Genomic DNA, 20,013 nt, shown 5'->3' with positions numbered 1-20,013 from the left:
CGAACTGCACAGCAACAGTATATTTCAGGAGACTCCATCGTGCTTAATTTGCTTAATCTTTGCTCAGAGTTAATCTCCACTGCAAGTGCAACGCTTGGAAATCCTCTTCCATAAGGTGTGTCACACAGTCGCATGCAGGGATCTCACAACCGATTGAAGATTTTAAACTATTTCACAAATATTCCTATGTTGAAATAGGCTACAAATACCGGTATGTATTAGATATTTTAAACTGGGAAAACAGCAACGGGACTGAACAATTCTTCAAAAATCTTACTCAAATTAAAACTATTGTCAAAACTCTTTTTTTTTTCATACGCTCTTTTTCTCATGAAGCACAAACTAAACTGTCAGAAGAGTGTTTTCCACCGATTGTAGCAGATGGTGAACTGGCATTCACTTGTAGTGTTCGTGCAGGATTGTAATCTCGTGGGCCTCTTAAGGTAATGAGGATTAAGGGGCTGTTCATTATCAGGACCCTGGGAGAGGAGCTCTTGTTTTCATTCACCTCTTTACCTCCAAATTAACAGGAAGCAGATTACTATTTTATTTTTATCAGAGATTAGTTTTGTCCTTGTACATTTGCTTGAACTCTGTGCAATCGACCTGCATATGTAGTTTTATAGTGGAGTTAAAAATAGCGTTCTTATAATAGCAAACAGAACCTTTTTATGTCCCGGTAAAAATATACATCTGGTGGAACACTGAAGAGGTACACTGAAGTTTAGAAGGGTAGTGGACTTCAGTAGATTAGTTTCAACCCTATTACTGGGGCATTAGCCGCACACATATATCCTTAACCATGAACTATCATGAGTTACATAACAGGCACCAGAACTGGACTGAAGTAAATCTATTTCCGTAGTGAAAGGGATTATTGTTCGAGGGATGACTTCATTCCACAGTAACCCTGGGGCTGAAGTGAAGGAATCACAGGAATATACAAAAGTGATCAGGTTTCAGCTCCGTATAAAGGGATGAAGCGACGACACTCCTGTCATACTGTTTAGTTTACTGCCGCAAATATATTTCAGGTGTGTACGAAACACACGATATGTGCTGTAGGAAAGAATTCCTGGTGAGCCCAACCAGACGGAGAATGAGGAATGCAGCGGGAGGCTCCCATGATCCCAGGCCCACACGACCTGTTCCCAAAACAACAACCAGCACAAAAATGTGAAAAATCCTTGAAAGGAAGCTGGGAGGGGGGTGCAGGGAACAATGGAGGAAGCCCTCTGCGTAAACAGGTAGGCCCGAAGCCTGCATGCCCCTCATTCCAAACCTCAACTGCAAAGATAAGAGAAGCAAATGTTGAAGAACGGAGAGACCCCCCCCCCCCCCCCCCACTAAAAAAGACTTGGCTTGTCACGCTGATAGAGCAGCACCGATCCTGCCAAACACGCCCGAATCGAACTGAAAATAGGCCCGAGCCGAAGCTCTGCGCTCACGGCGTGACAGGTAGAAGCAACAAATGTCTAAAGCTCCATTTGTCGCGTAACCTTTCGCGGCACCGAATTATCACAAACCAGCTGCTGATGCAAATGCTGTTATTTTTCCTTCACATGATTACATGTGAAATCACATGCCGCTATGGCGAAGATATTTGTCTACGCGTTCCGGGTGTATTGCCACCCCTGCCGCATGCTATTTTTAAAACCCCTGTGCCTATACTGCAACTAATTGGCGCCAAGTTAGATTCAAACCTATGCTGTTAATGGGAAAAAATGTGTGATATGTTTTGGCCCTTGTCCCCTTTCTATATTCGTCCCAGCGTTCTCCATGCAGCTGCTCCTCCAGATCTCTCTCCCCGTGTTACCATCAAACACCTCGCTGCAGTCTGCATATCGACTCAATTCAAGTCAGCTCCTGCTTAAAAAGTCTTCGGTATAATAGTAATAATAATAATAATAATAATAATAATAATAATAATAATAATAATAATTTTTGTATTAAAATACAGAAAAATCGTACTACCGAGTGCAACTGATGTTCTATTGTAGGGACCTAATAATTTCAATTGTCAAGTTCTTCAAGGCAGATGTGGCCAGCATGGATAGGGTTAAACTTAAACCCTAACCGTAGAGTTACATCCTACACATATTGTCATTTCCAGCGTATCTATATCGACTAAACAATTTTGTCGTAACCAGTAGTTGTATAAATCATAGTTAAGTACTTGTATTAGTTTATTTTAATGGTCGCTGATGTTTCGCATCAGCTGCAAGCTTCAATGTGGGTTCAAGTTGAATAATGAGCCGAATGTTGGTGTTTCCCTGTTCAGTTTATCCATGGCCAATTTAAAATGTTGATACGAATACCACCACCTACTAATAATGGGTCAAAATTCTTTGCATTGCAGCTGTCAGGAATTCAATTAAAAGCGATCCAGCTGCACTGCGAAAACACTTTCAAACTTTAATAAAGGTCAGAGCAGCTGATCCTCCAAATGCAACCTCTCATGAACTCTTCTTCACACCTCACACTCAAACACTGAATATGACAAATAAGGTTGGCAAATTCCAGTTTTCCTTTGGGGGGGGGGCATTCAGATTGAAAAATGTGGCTTGGCAGAGGTTGAGACAAAAATATGCCTCCAGCGAAAGAGTTCATTCAAGCTGCATGATGTGACATCTTTTTCCTCCTCTTCACTTCCAGTGGAATTCCCACATTTTGAATGAATCCCTGCCAAAGCAGGACTCGTAAGGTCACTCTGCCGCCCGTCCCCCTCCCTTCCAAAACCCATTGCACAGCAGTCAGAAGTCCCCACCCTGTCCATTTTGAGCGCTCCATATCAGCTGTGCCAAGCTTTTAATCTGCCTGGTGACATCCCAGTGTTTCCTGCATGGGACAGAGGGAGAGATAAGCGTGCTCCACTGTGCAGTAAATCACTCTGCACTCCCACTCATCTACTGATATCGCCATTATTCAATTAAGGCTGCACTCAAACTGACCACAATTCCCGCCCGTCACAATCAGGGGCACGGAGTGGTTGTTTGCGCTTTATTTCGATGCATGTTTCTATTGACGACTGTTTGCTTTGACTGTCAAATAAATAAAAACCTTGAAGTGGTTTTTCACAGTAAATACCCGTGAGCTTTTCTACCGAGGGAAATTAGCACGTCAAAGCCTGCAAAGCGAGTTTCGCTTCCTGTGGTGACCCCTGGACAGTAAATATAAAAGTTTAATTAAGTATACAAATTATCGTACAATTGTATTGCTATTATTATTTGTATCATTGATCTTGCTATATACAAAGTAAATATTTTGTATTGTTTGCAGGTGCTTAATATTATATTTTAACAGAGGCATAAAGGAATAGATTTTTCCTGGTTAGAACAGCAAGACACAAAAAAAATCTCATTTTTAGGATGACGTCTGCACATCTATTTGCTTTCTTGATAGAAACATTACTGTTGCTATCAGCAAAAGGAGCTGTACTCAATGTGAGACCGATAATGTTTGTATTTGAAAAGCAACTGCTTGAAAATTATTTGAAAATAAACATCCTGACATAAAGTACATGCATTTTGTTTTGGTCTGCACTGTAACGCAGACCTGGTGACCACCGCGGAATTTTACATTGATCAGTTAATCATTTTATATCAACATTCAATGCAAGTGTTTGTAACTTCCCTTGTTCTATGTCTCGAATTTCCATTTCCGTTTCTACGGTTAGCCAGTGACATGAATAAACCGGTCTGGCTTCACCAGTTTATCAGAATAACTAACATTAGCCAGTATTATTTTTGCATATGTGGATGTGTGTGCATCAACGACATGTCAGAGGGTTATTTTAAGTGACGATCGCTGACTTGATCTGTGAACTTTCGGCCTTTTTGTGATTTTACTCCACCTGCCTGCAGAGTACTCACATATTAAAGTACCGGTACTCCTGATGACGTGGATGACTTAAAGAGAGGACACTGGTAAAACTGAATAACCTGTCTGTCGGTTTGCTGTTCCACCGACATTGATGCGTCGTTTCTGTCATTGGTGGGTTTGAAACTTTGTTGTGGTAGATTGGTTCAAAAAGATTGAACCTTGATGTAAACAATAAGACAATAGTTACGATTAATTGATGGTAAAATGGTTTAAACGGAAACTGTTTTGTTGATGTGTACTGGTCAGTTTAGATAAGACATATTGTGTTAATTTGCAACATCTGCTACAAACCAGGTTTGAACCCAGCGTGTAGTTTATTGGCTTTAACAATGCAAATCTTTTTTTTTCTTTTTTTTTGTGGCGTCTTACAAACAAACACGTCTTTACAAAAATGCCAAATGGAATTGTTGAAGGAGCTCAGAAGAAAAGATGTGATGTACAGAATGAAGTTCACAATGTTTATTTTTGTGAAATCTGAAAGAGAAAAGAAATTGTAGACGGAAAAATCACTCATAGAAATATTTTATTTATTGTATTTCTTATTTAATCCTCTGATAAAAAAACTTACAAACACAAGCGCACAGTGGGGGATCAGGATGTGTGTGTGTGTCTCTTCAGTGTGTGCAGATTAGGAAGATGCAGCATATCACGGAGCAAGCCCCTCCACAGAAATATAAATACCGATATGCATAGAATGCAGACTATTATTCTCCGGGGGGGGGGGGGGCAACGGCGGGCTGGGACCTCCTTCACCAAAGGGCTCAAAAACCACATGGCTGTTAGCTTTGGAGGGCCCGGGCCGTGGGCCAGTGTGCTGACGGGACAACCTGGCTACCCTCATCCCAGATAGCGGGCCGGGGTGAGGAGTGATTTATCCGTCTGTGCTCGCATCAGACAACCTTCCTCTGATTAAGGGTCAGCCACTGAGCGACAGGGCTGACCGCGGCGGAGAGGGCGAGACAGGCGGCCTCCCTCTCTGAGACACTGGCATCCTGACCGCCGCTCAAATGGACTTTCCAGACGCTGCCAGCGGCACACGCACTGCTCCGTGGGCCGACAGTGGACACATACACACTCACGGCAGTAGGCATGCACACAGGAATGTGCACGTAGACAATTTTTCTGCCCCCTCCTCCTCCTCCTCTTTCTCTCTCCCTTTTTTAAATTCGGACTTGTACGGAAACATGCTCAGACTCACTGCGTTGGTCTAAACTTTCTCTGGGACGTGGAGGATGTGAGTCATCCGCTGTCGGACTGGAGATCAGATCTTCTGGCGGCTCACGGTTCAAAAACCTCCTTCATCAATTTCAGTGGTGATGCCTGTAAGATCAGGAATATCAATCAATGATGGTGACGATTTATTTTATATGAACGAAAACAGCTCAGTTTGTTCACCTGCTCTTCCTCTTTTCTGTTGTACAACAATCCTTTGACTGTCATTATATTTACATGACGCCTATTTTTTTTTGTAGAATGATTAGTCCGACTTAAACAATTTCAGTACATGTATACATATGACCGTAAGCAAAGGGCTAACACCAAATAGTACGACTGAAAGTGACTCTAGTCCTGCATGTGTACAGGGTAATCAGACTGGGAAAGGTCTCACACGTCTCAGAGAATTGAAAATTACTCTGGTCTTTGTTGTCGTCCGTCGACTTGGAGTGTCTCAGTCCTGACAAGCTGACAAAGAGCATTTAATTTCAAACATATATCAGTCACATTCCCAAACACGTGCACCAGGACAAACACAATAGTCCCATTAAACAGTTTAGTCGAGCTTAAGCTCCGCATGCAAACACACTGACGAATTCTGAATGAATATCCGTCGCTCTAAAGCTTCTTTATTTTTATCTTGTAATGATTTTTACATCATGTTGAGGACAAATTTTACTTTTCTTTATTTCCAAAACAGTTATCATATGGTGCGTTGAAATGATGGCCTTACAGTGACATTGTTCACAGGCCTGTATGGAACCAATTGCAGATATTTATGTTGTAGTTTTTGACAACTCAGAAATCACACAATGTAATATACTTCATTTCTATTTAAAATTATGTCACTGCTGAGTATGCCCACAGTTGGGATTAATATTCAAACTGTTTTATCTGCATGTTTCTTGCAAATAGGTTTGTTCTTTTAACTGAGAGTTTATTTGAAAGTGTTGAAATACTGCAGTTTGATCCAATTAAATTGAATATTGATGAGGTTAATACCAATAGGGTGTTTATTGATATTTGTAATTTCAAATATTGTGTGTTTTGTTAATTTTAGAGCCATTTTACATGTAAATAAATCAATGTAATCTGTGTAGCATTGCAGCTAACCCTAACCCTTTGATTGTTACGCTTTACACAGAAAGAAGAGAGATGTTTGTGTTTTCTTTGTGTACATTTGAAGAACAATAGTTTTGATGGGAGAGCAGTAGTGGAGCTTGATCAAAGGGCTCATTTGCTGTGAAATTAAATAAAGCTTAATTTCTTATGTTTTTCCTCTCAACTCAAGCATGTGGTCGTCTGCGTCTCAAACATTTCAGCTAAAATGGAGTTTTTAGCCATTTGCCATAGTGTGTGTTCCGTGAGAGCAGAATTTCACACAGCACAGGGACAGATAGCAGCTGCAAAGGGAAACTCTCCATGATTATCAGCGCAGATTAAAATCTGAACAATACACCGCACAACAATCGTTTGCTTGTCCATATTTTTATGACCGAGGGCTCCATCTAATTTTCACAATCAAGGAAACAGGACAAAACCAGGATGTGATGTCAGCTTTATAAAAAAAATTATGCAATATTCAGATGACTTAGCGCCACGTTTCCATCAACTGCTGGCAGATTCCTGCTCGGAGTAGCACGTCCAGATGGCTCGGACTGTTTGCAGCACTAAAAAAAGAATGTGATGCCATTTATGCGGCGACAGATCCCAAATGACTCCAACTTTGAGCTGCGCAAAACATTGCATCACGAGCACAGTATGTCATCTGAGAGATCAGAAGTAGCAGGGGAATAAACACTGTAAACCGCAACGCTCAAATCAAGCTAATCAATGAAGTACTGCAGGCTCAAATTAATCTAAATAAAAAAAATTGACTTACCTTTTGTCATTTTCTTCCCTTTTGATTTTTGGTTAACTTGAACTATAGTTTTCATTCATTTCATTTTCGTTGAAAATGCTTGGGGGGGAGTTGCTAAAGTAAACCAAATTGCTAATGTTTGGTTTATAAACTAGTAAACAAACAAATGTTTGGATTAGGACATTATGACCCAAATTCGTCCACATCGATTGCATCAACCAACACGACTGCCTGCATCTCATAGAAGTTGGTGCAATGAGTTGCCTCAAGTTTTCTCGAGTTCTGCAAACTTCTGTCCATGTTGTTATAACAGATAAAAATCTACAGTAGATAAATGTTGAGGAGATGTCGGTAAAAACTGAGTGACTGGGTTTATGGCAGTTCACGATATTTACGCTTGCTCACACTAAATGAACCATCACTTCAAATGTTCATATTTCACATTTAGTTTGTGCATTCGGTTTAATATTAACTGTAGGGTTTGGAGTCTGCTGTTTGTAAGGACTTAAATATTCCCATATCGCTCCACTTCAGCGAGGCATGAGGTGGTGAAAGTGACAGCAGCGTTGGAGCTTAAAATACCAGGCTGTGCGTGACCACAGCAGGTCTTTGTCAGGGATTACTGGGCCTCGTCACCTCACCTGGATCCGTACGACACTCCCAGCAGGCTCACGTGCCCTCACCTTGCTTCAGCCTCTTATATTTGCTCCCAGAACAACCACCTCCGTTTCTAATTACGATACAAATGAAAATGTGTCGGCATGAAATTCATCTGTTTGGCTCAAAAGAGTGTCGCCTATAATGCCCAAGTGTATGAAGCTTGTGCTGGTGTGACGTATCTTTGTCGAAAGATTTGAATCATCATTATTGGACAAAAAAGGATTAAATATAAAAACAAAACAAAGCAGAGCAAGAACAGTAACTTATATCAAAACCATACAAGAATGATTAAATGTGATCACAACAGTAGTGTTGTCACAACAGTCACCGATTTCTGAACATTTAAAGGTTTTGAACTTTTGTCTTAGGACTCATCTGCGGATTTTCATGAGTACCAATCTCATGTTGGTATCTATAGTGTAAAAAAAAAAAAAGAAGGTCTAAATCAGGGGTAGCCAACGTGGTGCCTGCGGGCATCTGGTAGCCCGCCGGGGCCTTGTGAGTAGTCCTGTTCTAAAAATAGAGATCAGCCCAAACATGATTTGATCCTGAAATTGTTTGAAGGTTTCTAATAAGTTGCTCTTGATGTTGCTTAATGCTTTCAGTTCCAAAAAGGTTCCTGACCTCTGTTGTAAAGTGTTTCCAAAATATTTATTTAAAAGGTATTAAAGAGACTGCAGGATAACATATAAGTATTATTCCCTGATATATATATATATATGGAGCCATTAGAATCAGAAAACTATATTGTAAATATAAGCTTTTCTATGTCTTTGAATTGATGAATAAAGTCCCCTGTAATACTTTTGCTGCAAAGCAACCATAATCCCCTATTTATCTACATAGGTTGGCTTACTTGCTTTTGAAAAAGAGACAAAAAAGAGTGCACTCTTTAGAGTGTACTCATCCTTCATACTGAAAGTATAAAAGATTTGTGGTGGTGACTATCAACAAGTTACTACACTACCTTTTGTGCTGCTCTGGACCAATTAAGATGAAAGATAACTGTTTAACACGAGCCACTGATGGAGATCTTAATAATAATAATAATAATAATAATCATCATCATCATCATCATCATCATCATCATCATCATCATCATCATCATCATCATCATCATCATCATGCTCTTATGATTGAATAAATTATGCCAACATGAATTCTCATTATTTCACAACAGTGATAAAACCATTATAATGTATTGATATAAAATTATACATTTAACAAAAGCTTCATTTTACATGTGAGACTATTTAAGTTGCCCTCATAGTTTTAAACCTTCAACGTGACAGTGAGCTTCATGTAGTCCTGTGCACAGGTGACCCCTGCTGGCCACAACTGACATTACAACTCACTCACAGCAGTGATACACATGATTACAGTTTCACCATTGTTTCACTTGACATCATTTCAGGTATTTTCTGCGTGTGTGTGTGTGTTTGTGTGTGTGTTACAGGCTGTTTCTGCCCCCAGCAGACGGAGGAACCCACAGTCGAGCTCCCGGGGAAGCTGGAAGTGGACTGTTTGCTTTTTTCTGTGGAAACGTGTTTGATATTTGTTTGAAGTTCATAATCCAACAACATGAACACAAATACTCTTCCTGTGTCAGAGACAGCGTTCTGACTGATAGTGTCACTGAAAAATATCACCGTCTAGACATTGTCGTGCTCCGTGTTTACTTTGTTTTATCATTTATCTAAAAATATGGTCCTGCTGAAACTTTTATGTACGAACGGCCTCAGCTCAGTGTTGCACACAGTGATTTATCTACAACCAGATGTGCTGAATAATGCTGAAACTGCAGACCAAATATACAAAAATACATACAAGGACAACATGTCAGCTGCTCACACACACTCGTCCACCCTGACACACACACACACATACAATGAGAAGACAGAAGCAGTTGACCCAGGTCACGACACTCGGGCCCTCACCCTGCTTTATTTAGACCTTATTTTTTATGTATTTTTATTTTTTAGGAAGTCCTACCGGTGATTCCCAAAATGGGACGAGTGGTGTGATTTTCACAGAGCATGGTTTCCTCCCGGACAGAGGATGTTCCCAGACAATCTTTCATGGATGAAGCAAACAGGAGTCATCCAAGGGAGGAAGTGGGGACAGGTGCTCCACAGAAGACTCAAAGATGGACTGAAAGAAAGAAGGAAAACATCAACAGACAATAGTCCACATTTATCTTTTTGTATGCCTCTGCAAAGCCTGGGATATTCCTCCTTTTCCATGGTTTGGTTAAAGTCAATTGAAAAAAAAAAAAAAAGCTTAATATTGTTTTTAACCATAGCTTTGGTTTCATTCATTTTTTTTCATTCACAATCTATCTACCCTTTTATTTGATACATTCAATTCTTAAAGTCCATTACTGAAGCTGTTTTATTGGTTACTTGTCACAATTTTTTATTTTCCTAATCCATTGCACAGTTCATTGGTCAATTGGGCTGTAACTGTTATCAAATGATAACCATAGATATTTATTAAATTTAAGGGAAACAAAATCAGTTCATTTTAGCAAACGTGATATCCATGAAATCCCTTCACTTTTCTATTTTAAATTTTTTTTCTCTTTAGCTGCAATTTCACTATACTATTTTTTTTTTTTTTTTTTTTTTAATAGTGTCGCAGTTACAAATTCATACAAATTCCTACTGCTTTATCATGGTTTTTTTTGTTTTTATTTTTACATTATATCGCCACAATAATAAAGCATTAATCAGTTTAAGCATTTCAGTACTTTTAAAATCTATTTGATCTCACTCAATTTGAATAGTTTGCCTTCAGTCTGTGGAGTCATTGGATGTGTTCTATTGTATTTGAATTGTATCCTGCTGTCATTCTTTTGTCAGAGGTTTTTTGATAGATTTCTAATTGAAGTTAGTCACTAACTGTGTTGAGTCACGGCCCTGTTCTTCAGAACACATTAGCCGTTGCTCACTTTCCTCGCCCGTTTCCTAAGAAGGGAGGTCCACAGCCGAGAGCGACCCTGAGAGGACACGAGACCTAAGAAGTGAGGCCAAACTCTGCCAACACCTTTTAGCCTCCCAAAGAAAAACACGGTGGAGAGGAAACTGACTGCTGATGCAGTCATCTTATACTCACTGCCCGCCTGGACGCGAGCTAAAAATTGTCCTGAATGCCACAAGGGGATTCAAACAAAAGAACGGAGAGTGCCGAGCTGATCAGGAGAGGCCTGGAGTTGATTCAGCTCCCTGAGTCAATTCCTGACTGTGAAACAAATGTGCCAGCCTGCTTGAAAAATGTTCCCTGGCACCGGCCCAGCGTTTTATAATCACTCCTATCCATCCAGGCTTGTGTTTGTCTTAACTGTAATCGTTTGTGCTGCAACACTTCAGATCCTATCTGCTCGCTTCTTTCGTTCTTTTTCTGCGTTGCTCATTTGTCACTGTTGTATTTGACGGGGGTGTGTATCGCCCTCGTCCACCCCCTCACCCCCACCTTATTGCAACTGCAACATCACTTAAAGCAGAACAATCTGGATGTCTAACAATGTTGTACATCCTGTAGTTCAATGAGCATTGTATAGCCGCGCTGTCAAACAAACTTCAGTTGCGTCCGTACAATTTCTTTAGAAATCACTTTTACATGTGAGTCAGAATTTCACAAAATGTGTGATTTTGTCATATTTTAGGTGTTATGTTCAGTGGTCGGTCTGTGTTAAATATTTGTAATTGTTTTGGATGTTCGATTATGAAAACTTGAGTTCCATTTATGGAAGCAACTACATAAAAATGTGCAAAAGTAAAGTTTCCACAATGTAAATGCAAGTGAAGGGCGACCTGCGCGCCGCCGCCACAGCACATCCATAAAACAGTGACGTTTTCCGCAACGACAGAAAAAAAAAGTGTTGCACCAAATTGTTACACCTTCTAATAATGCTGCACCTTAAAAATACTTCAAAACTCATTTGTGAAAAATCTGTGTGAATTTTGACACAGCAGCCGACATTGCGCCATAAGAAGAAAAAAAAAAAGAAAAACGTGTGGATACCTGTTCAATGTATCTAATTTACAAGACAAAGATTATTTTTAGCTTTGTATGTGTGAATGAGAGAGAGAGAGAGAGAGAGAGAGAGAGAGAAACAAAATCAGAGCAGGAATTGGAAGAAAAATAAACTATTGAGTCACAGCATTGAGTGGAGATTGACTGTATCTGTGAAACTATATATAGTGGGAGCACAACTGGACGGTGGTGTGACAGGCAGAGACCATAAAAGCGATCAGGCCAGAGAGGGACAGCATATGCCTGGGATTACGAGCAACCAGCTCTGCTCCAGGCCGGGGACACACCCTCTCCTGCAGCTGTCTCACATGCTGTATTTGCAATCTACTATCAATGACTTAATCAGTTAGGGCCCTCACGGTCTCTATCTGTTGCTCTATTTGTTGGACAGATTTACTATTACATCTTTTTTTTTTTAAACAATTGATCAGTTGATCGTCAGATAAAACAACTTCAGAAATAGTCGAAAAGTCCCTTTATGAATCTATATTTCCTACATAAAAGCCTGACTGACATGGAAATGACTGGAGAATTCATTGAGTGTATCCGTTTTCTATTCCATCAACGCATCATAATCTGTTACCTGTTACACTCATCTATTCATCATAGAAGATTTATCAGCCATAAATTATCTGTTTCGCAGCTGATGGGAAATCTCTGCAAAGTTATGTCAGAGATGGAGAGGCTTCTGAAGCTTCTATTATTAGATTACTCAAACTGTACTCCATTGCAAGTTGAAGCGCTACTGGTAAAGATACGCAAGTAAAAAGTATTCTGTTTAATTTCCACCCTTAGAAATGATCTGCAGTCAAAGAATATTTATTAGAAAAAGATTTTAAAATCGCCCATAGATGATAAGTAGGAATTCCATGCAGATTAATAATCTCAAATTGTTCAGTTCAGTTGGAATCGTTGAATTGAAAAAGAGCGAAGTCAGTTGTATCATCTGATTTGTAGCTAAGTATGAGTTCCACTATAAGCAAACTCTTAAAATCTCAAACTCTTTGTGAGTTGCACCGTGATACTACAGTGTTATAGTGCTGCGACCCATCGTGTTGGTGATAAATGGATTTTGGATGTTGCCTGAGCTGACTCAGCATGCTGTGAAATATATTTCCCACAGCCGTAGAATCCAAACTTTGTATTGCAAAAGATCTCAACTAGTGATGCTGTTCTTTGACCTTTCAGTGTAAACTTTGCATTTTCTTGTGGTACTCCGATTTACGTCAAGGAAACACGGAAGGATGGACAGAGGGATGAAGTGATTCACTGTTGGACAAAACTCTTGGTAATTCTTTATTTTTCCGCTTCATCACTAAAAACAGCAGAAGAAAAACCACAAGTTTCATGCACCACTCATGTAAAAATTTAATAACTCCTGAAATTGAATAGGAAACTCTCAACAGTCAGCAATTTTAGCATTGTCGAAATACAACTTCATCACTCATCAGAAGTAAATAAAATAATCAGTCCATCAACCCTATTGCCACATTTTTAAAGAAGCACTATATTTCTCTATATTTACAGGAAAAAAACCCAGCCTTTTCACTGCAGGAATATGATCTTCAAGGAGAGGCCTGAAACATAAAGCTCAGTTTCAAAGGGTTAAGAAATTGCTCAACTGGTTTGTTGACTGACGGCCAATTTTGCACAATCCAAATTCCAGTTGCATCAATAATGACAAACCAATTTGTCTTGCCTTTTCATTTGCTCCCCCGAGTGGCTTTAAGGTCAGGAGAGACATATTAATTATGGATAATCACTTGGACCTGGATTGAGTTTGTGGGCTGCTGTAGTGTTTGTTGTGTTTTCTTTTATCTCACTGCTTATTCAGTTACGTTTATGCAGCGTCGTCGTGTGACAATATATTGACTCTCAACTCTCCGGCTGAACTTTACTTGTGTTTACGGCCGACAGCTGATCTTATGGGTTTGTTGTATTAAATTGCCGCTGTACTTTGTGGGTAAATGAGGCAGCTGTGTGTGTGTGTGTGTGTGTGTGTGTGTGTGTGTGTGTGTGTGTGTGTGTGTGTGTGTGTGTGTGTGTGTGTGTAAGGCAGCTACCTGAGATGAGATTATGGCAGTGCCGTGATTAAGTGCTGCTGTGTTAATGTAGTTGCTGCGCTGCTGTAATCTCTGAGTGGCTCTCCGCAGACTGCTGGCAGCAGAGCCCCAGGACACACACACACACACACACACACACACACACACACACACACACACACACACACACACACACACACACAGTGAATGTGTGTGCAAACACACATAAGATGTACACTGCTGGAACACCATGAAATCTCTGACTTCCTGAGCTTTGAGCTGAGCTCCCTTTGCTCTGACCACATTTCTTACTCTCACCTGGAAGCATTCTGATGCTGCAGCTTCTGAAAAACATCTCAGCTGTAACTATCAGGAAAAACGTACAAATACATCAGGAAAATACTTGTTTCTTGAACGTATGTGCAAGAATCCAAGTTATAGTGTGTAAAATTAACTGTTTCCAAATTAGTTTTCCGCAAAAACTTGAATTGTTTACTCCTAAGAATATGTTATCTTATGATAACGGACGCATTTGAAATAATATATGCATGTTTAACGTAATTTTTAAAATAAAATGGACTGGCATTTGCAGTTTAGAGTTCTGAATGCACATCATAATTTCCATACAATGTACAATAAGATAGTATAGAAGTTTTTTTTAATCACATAAAATATGTACATAAAACATATTTTTAAACATAAACTTAAATCTCACCTATAGTGTGGTGCACTGATCATATAATTTTAGTCTCACAACTTCAACAGTTTTGTAAACCTACTGTACAGGTTTACTTTCCTACAGAGTATTCAATTTACTTTCCTCTATACTAATTTGACTTTTTGTTATTTTTCTTTCATGTCATTTACCATTTTATGAGCTTATTTTATCCAATGGTGTCAGGTGTGCCTTGATCATCTCATTTATTTCTTTTTCACGTTTCTCTCATTCATTTGTGAAGCTCCGAATTGGTTTTTATTATATCATATATATCATATATTGTATTACATCAGTTACATATTTTTCTCAGAAATGGCCAGATCTATATTATTTACATTGTCTGATAATAAAAAGGAAAAAGTTTTTTCTTTGAAACTTAATCAACATGCAAATGACGGTAAACAAGTCCAACAAAAACACTTTCAGACGCCACCACAGTTTGTTATTCGACACTTTCCCATGTCTGGACGTTTCACTCATTGGGCTCTTCCTTGTCAATTAGCGTCGCGGAGATCATATCACGGGTGACTTGGGGGGTCTGTGCAGGTGACCCCCCCCCCACCCCGATGATGCCTGAGGGATCGCGGCCTGAGCCTGTTGTTATGCAGCCATTAGCCGTAACAACAGGGAGGATAAACCCGCCACTCAGCCACAGACTGAATTAAGACACATTCACAACAATTATTGTGGCTCCTGCTGCACGGCCCGGGGGCAAACAAGCCAGAGGTGAAGTCTGAACATGCAACAACGCCGCCCACTGAGCAGACATCACTTATTTAGATCACAAACAAAAGTCCAAATGTATGCTGAAGTGGGGAAACCGGGGGATTATTTTTGTTGTCGTTCATCCACAAGAGATGACATCATAAATCACGAGCGTGGGAAGAGCCGCCAGTATTTACCTTGAGGTCCAACGTCGACTTCTAGATTAGAGAACATTTAAAAACAATCCAGCATGAACAAAGCCCGTGAATATATACACCTCTGGAACATGTTTCCTCTGAAGTGCTAAAAATGGATGGTGGGGTCAGGGTGATTGACCCCTCAGAGAAGAACCTCTTCCTTTTAAAATAGGGAAAACCTCTATTTATAAAACCGCACTCTTTCTGAGTTATAAATACATGAAAATTAGCCTGAATATTTCTTCTGATGTAGTTGAGATTTATATCTGCAAACTTTGATTGCGGTGGAAGCAACACATGAGCAATAGTGGATAAATATATCGTAGTCATTCAGCTTACACCCGGAAATAAAACCCGATGTCACTGCTTTGTTATTTATGCACAGCTGGAGGATGGCTTTTCATTGATTCCTCTTGTTCCTTTGTGCAAATACACAAAATGATGTGTCACCATTGTTCGTTAGGTGTAACTGAACGATTTAAAATGGCCTCGCATTAATCAGAAGACACTAAGCCATTTACAGACAGGATGTCCGGAGCATAAACTGTGCTCGCATGCTGCGAAAACAAGGCGCCATGCACAACGCAGACACTGAGATTACCTCCACTCTGTCCGGGTCAGGAAGCCGGGTCACCGACCTTCGCCGCCCCGCTTCCAGGTGAGCAGCCACTGCTGCGGCCCATTCAGCTCCATGTGGGAGTATGAAAAACAAGCCTGGACCGCATAAAACAGAGCAAACATTGAATGAGCGAGAACGTTGTGCCACATGGAAGAAAAAAAAAAAAAGAATTTTTATAATATGAACTTGTTTCTAAAAAAAAAAAGAATATATATTACCTGTGAATGCCAATTTAGAAAATGGAAAAATTCTATACCAAAGAGATGGAATTTGAAAACCTTGCTTTATAATTGTCTGCGTATTTAGAAGAATATAAATAATGAGCATGCAACAAGAGACACGACTATTTGCAAACATTTATTTCTCAAAAGTGCAAAAGTATAAAAACAAAAAAAAACAAAACACCTTCAGTATATACATAAACTGTAAAATAGTGACTGTACAATATTTAGTATCACACAAAAAAATTCATATTCCTTCAAGAGAGGAAGATAAATGTTAAAACCAGTGTTCATATCAAAACATTTGATGGCTTTATTAACTGTTCCTCCACATGTACAGTACAAAAACTTTAAAGCTGCATTAAAAAAAAAAAAAAAAAGAAATCTCATGAGCACCCTGTGTCTGTAGTGAAAAGAAACAAACATTGAGTTCAAATGTAGCCACAGAGATTTGAGGTCAGACCATGTGTCCTTGCAGGCGGGCAGGAGGTTAGGAGTTGTTGTAGCTACAGTAATACACAGCTGTGCTGGCGTCTGACAGCACCGATGATATGAGGCTGTCTGGTCCTTGCATGCCACCCTCGTGTGGCCCGTACGGCAAGCCTGTCATCTCCGCGCGCGCCGCCGAAGAGGAACTCAAATACTGCTCGAACTCGCTGCGGTCCACCTCTGCCAGCAGCTCCGAGTGGTGCATCTGCTCCACGCCGTCCGCCGAGTGAGGGTGGGAGTCGGGAGGAGGGGAGAGCTGTCCAGCTCCGCCGGGGTGGCGCTTCGGGAGGCTGCAGTGCTGGGTGTAGTACATGGCCAGGGGGTTGGGACATCCCATGTAGGAGGGGGGGAGGACGGCGGGCTGGGGGGGCTGCTCCGGAGCGGACGCTGGGTGCCGGTGCAGGATGGGGTTGTTGTGGTGGTGGTGGTGGTGGTTGGTGAGGGCGTCCTGCGGTTGGTACTCAGGGGCCTGGGAGTGGTAGGGGTATGGGGGCATCATGTGGCAGTCCTCCTGTGAGTGCGGAGGGAAGAACATGGAGTCTGACTCGACAGCGTCCAGGGGAGAGGTGTCGGGCGTTGGGAGACTGTAGGCTTCATAAGAAGGGCCCCCGAGGGCCTGAGCATCCCTGTAGTGACTGAGCGGCTGCGCAGGAACCTGGAAGCCGTGCTCGTGGTAGCCGAGGCCCAGGCTGTCCACGCACACTCTGCCGTCCCCGGCCATCGGCTGGGCCTGGTGATCGGTCACGCCGTGGACCAGAAAGCCAGAGTCCAGCCTCTTAATCCTCTTCACCTGCTTCCTCCGCCGGGGCCGGTACTTGTAGTTTGGGTGATCCTGCATGTGCTGAACCCTCAGCCGCTCGGCCTCCTCCACAAAGGGCTGCTTTTCTGTGACAGGAAGGGCTTTCCATGATTTCCCTGCAGGTCAAGAGGAGAGTGCACATCAGTGATATGTCAGCAGATACCTACCGCAGCCCTGTGATGCACACTAAAATAGCCTGTTGCCATTTTAGGGGGCAGGGACAGGTTTTGGAGGTTACATCTGCACCTCAACTCAGACAGGGTAACTTTTAAAAAGATGTAACCTGCTGTCACAACAATACCTGGGAGGTTATAACAATTTAGACGCGTTAATAATGAGTGATTAAAACTTGCTCCATATGGAAATAGCAGCGAGTGCGAGTAATAACAAGTTTATACATCTGGTAAATACGTTTCTAAATAGAGTTAAAATATTAAAAATAATAATAATAATAGTAAAAAGTGTATTACTCGTGTACTCACCCAGCATTTTGCTGAGCTCCGCGTTGTGCAGGTCGGGGTTCTGCTGCGCCAGCCTCTTGCGCTCATCCTTCGCCCAGACCATGAACGCGTTCATCGGCCGTCGGATGCGCGGCTCGCTCTTCCCGCGGCTCTGGCCGCCGGAGCCGGACGCGCACGGCTCGCTCTTCACTTTGGCGTCCCCGAGAGGACTGAGGGGGTCGGCCCACTGGCAGTGTCCCATTCCAGGCATCATGACTGACATCGCACACCTTGCCTGGGTCTGATCGTCGCTGGCGTAACCCGCATCGGGACTACTCATCTCTGTCCGGCTGGGAGGGTTTGGAGAGCCACCGGGGCGCAGCGCACGACCACCGACCTCAGCTTCAGGATAAATTACGGGAATAATAAAAAAAATAAAATAAAAAAAATGAGAGAACAAAAAAACAAAATCGCTTCAAACAAAATACGTGTTGCTCTGATGTGAATAATAATAAGCTGCATCCATTTGCTACTCCCAGGACTGAACGATAGCGACAAGTCAGCACAGACTGTGGTCGCTGCTGCGCTATAAGCGCGCAGGCAGCCAATCACCATGTGGAGGGAGTGCCCACTACTACAAAGGTGTTAAAAAAAAAAAAAGTTCACGGTACCCCGCCTCCCACCCTTGTTTGGAGCTGTGAGCGCATCTGAGGGAAGAAACTGAGTAATTTAATAAGCGCAGAACTCAAAGATCATATGTGTCTTTTTCGTCATTTTGAGGAAACTCTAGTGAGAAAATGATCTTGTTTTGGGAGAAAAAAGTATAAATTACAAACTTTTAATCTGTAACATTTTTTTAAAATCATCAAACACGGGCCCACAGACTGATCCACTTTCATTCATCACCTCTGCAATACACTTGATCATCAGTATGTGTATTGGGAGCAAAATCATGAAAATCAAAGTTTGCGCGTGTGGTCACTCCTCCAACTTGACTCTTGATTGCAGAGTTTCTTTGATTGCATCACGACGTGAGAAGTTCTGGACAAAGGGTTTTAATCTGATGGGATTGAGGGGGGGTGGACAAAAAGCTTAAATAAACAAGGCGGAGGACGTGACGACTTTATGGTGCGCTTTTGTGCCATGCAGTCGTTCAATTGCCAAAGCATGTTCTCTTGGAGACTTCTGTCTGCCATGTTAACGAATCAAATAAACAGCTGGTTGACTAAATTTGCTCTCAGTCACGTGGGGCATCCGTGGGTTCGCCTCATTTTACAAGAGAGCTCGTCAATGAAGGGCAGAACTCAAAAATAATTTTTTGCCAAATGTAACTTAAAACACTTGGATAAAGTCAACTCCAGTGCCTTCAAAGGAGCTGTAAGGACCTTTCAAGTAAATTAATTTTACCTCATTAAGTCTCAATCTAATTTTATTGTGTAATTTCATGCAATTAAAACAGTTAATAAGCCTCATTCAAAATAAAAACAGTTTTACCTCCTTCCCCCTCCAATTGTCCCTCCTTGAGGTGAAATATTTGGCCTGGCTCACTGAGCTGCAGGCACACTCCTAAGGCTATATGACATCATCCAGTAATCAAATATAAACTTTATTAACTCTCATGAAATGCATGTAAAGTGCCAGAAATGTGTGAGAGTGTGTTTCCTTTTTTGGAGCACATCAGGATAAATGCTCCAAGTGAAAAGGTTAGAGTAACCTGTTGCTCAAATATCCAGACTTGGTGTGTTTACGTAGCAGAGAATGAAGCCCCTGTTTGTGGCCAGAAATCCAAACATCACCCGCAGGCCGCAGGGCTTCTTATCAGGGCCAGCAGACCCCAACCTGTCAGCTCCGTCTTTTCTCGGACCGTTCCCATCTCGCTGCGGTCGACGATCTCCCTGACACGTCAAAAGCGGCTGACAGAAATATGAGAGATGCTTATGCAACCTTTGCGTGGCCCGAGCAGACACCAGCAGGGACTCCAGAGCATGCCGGGTGACCCTCTAGGGGTTGGTTGGAGGGCGTTTTTTTGGATGGAGGGTCCAGCCGGAGCGGTGCATGGGACAGGATCTGAACCATAATACTGTCATCGTCTATTTTACCACTGATGACCTGATAGGGTTTTCCCCCCCT

The 20,013-nt window shown here is 41.5% G+C and overlaps 1 protein-coding gene across 1 annotated transcript; it reads right to left on the bottom strand.

Moving 5' to 3' along the window:
* Nucleotides 1–16,342: 16,342 nt before the first annotated feature.
* On the bottom strand, nt 16,343–18,429 carry LOC308144041 (transcription factor Sox-17-alpha-like). Its single transcript, XM_080515046.1, has 2 exons — nt 17,926–18,429; nt 16,343–17,559 (listed from the first exon to the last, which is right to left on the bottom strand). Exons 1-2 carry the CDS (start codon nt 18,221–18,223, stop codon nt 16,646–16,648), a joined length of 1,212 nt encoding a protein of 403 aa, XP_080371172.1. The 5' UTR covers nt 18,224–18,429; the 3' UTR covers nt 16,343–16,645.
* Between the last annotated feature and the right edge of the window lie 1,584 nt (nt 18,430–20,013).

Source organism: Blennius ocellaris (genome assembly GCF_963422515.1).
Source record: "Blennius ocellaris genome assembly, chromosome: 19".
In the NCBI taxonomy this organism is placed as follows: Eukaryota; Metazoa; Chordata; class Actinopteri; order Blenniiformes; family Blenniidae; genus Blennius; species Blennius ocellaris.
Note: the sequence above shows the minus strand (reverse complement) of the source record. Positions and strands in the feature narration are given on the sequence as shown.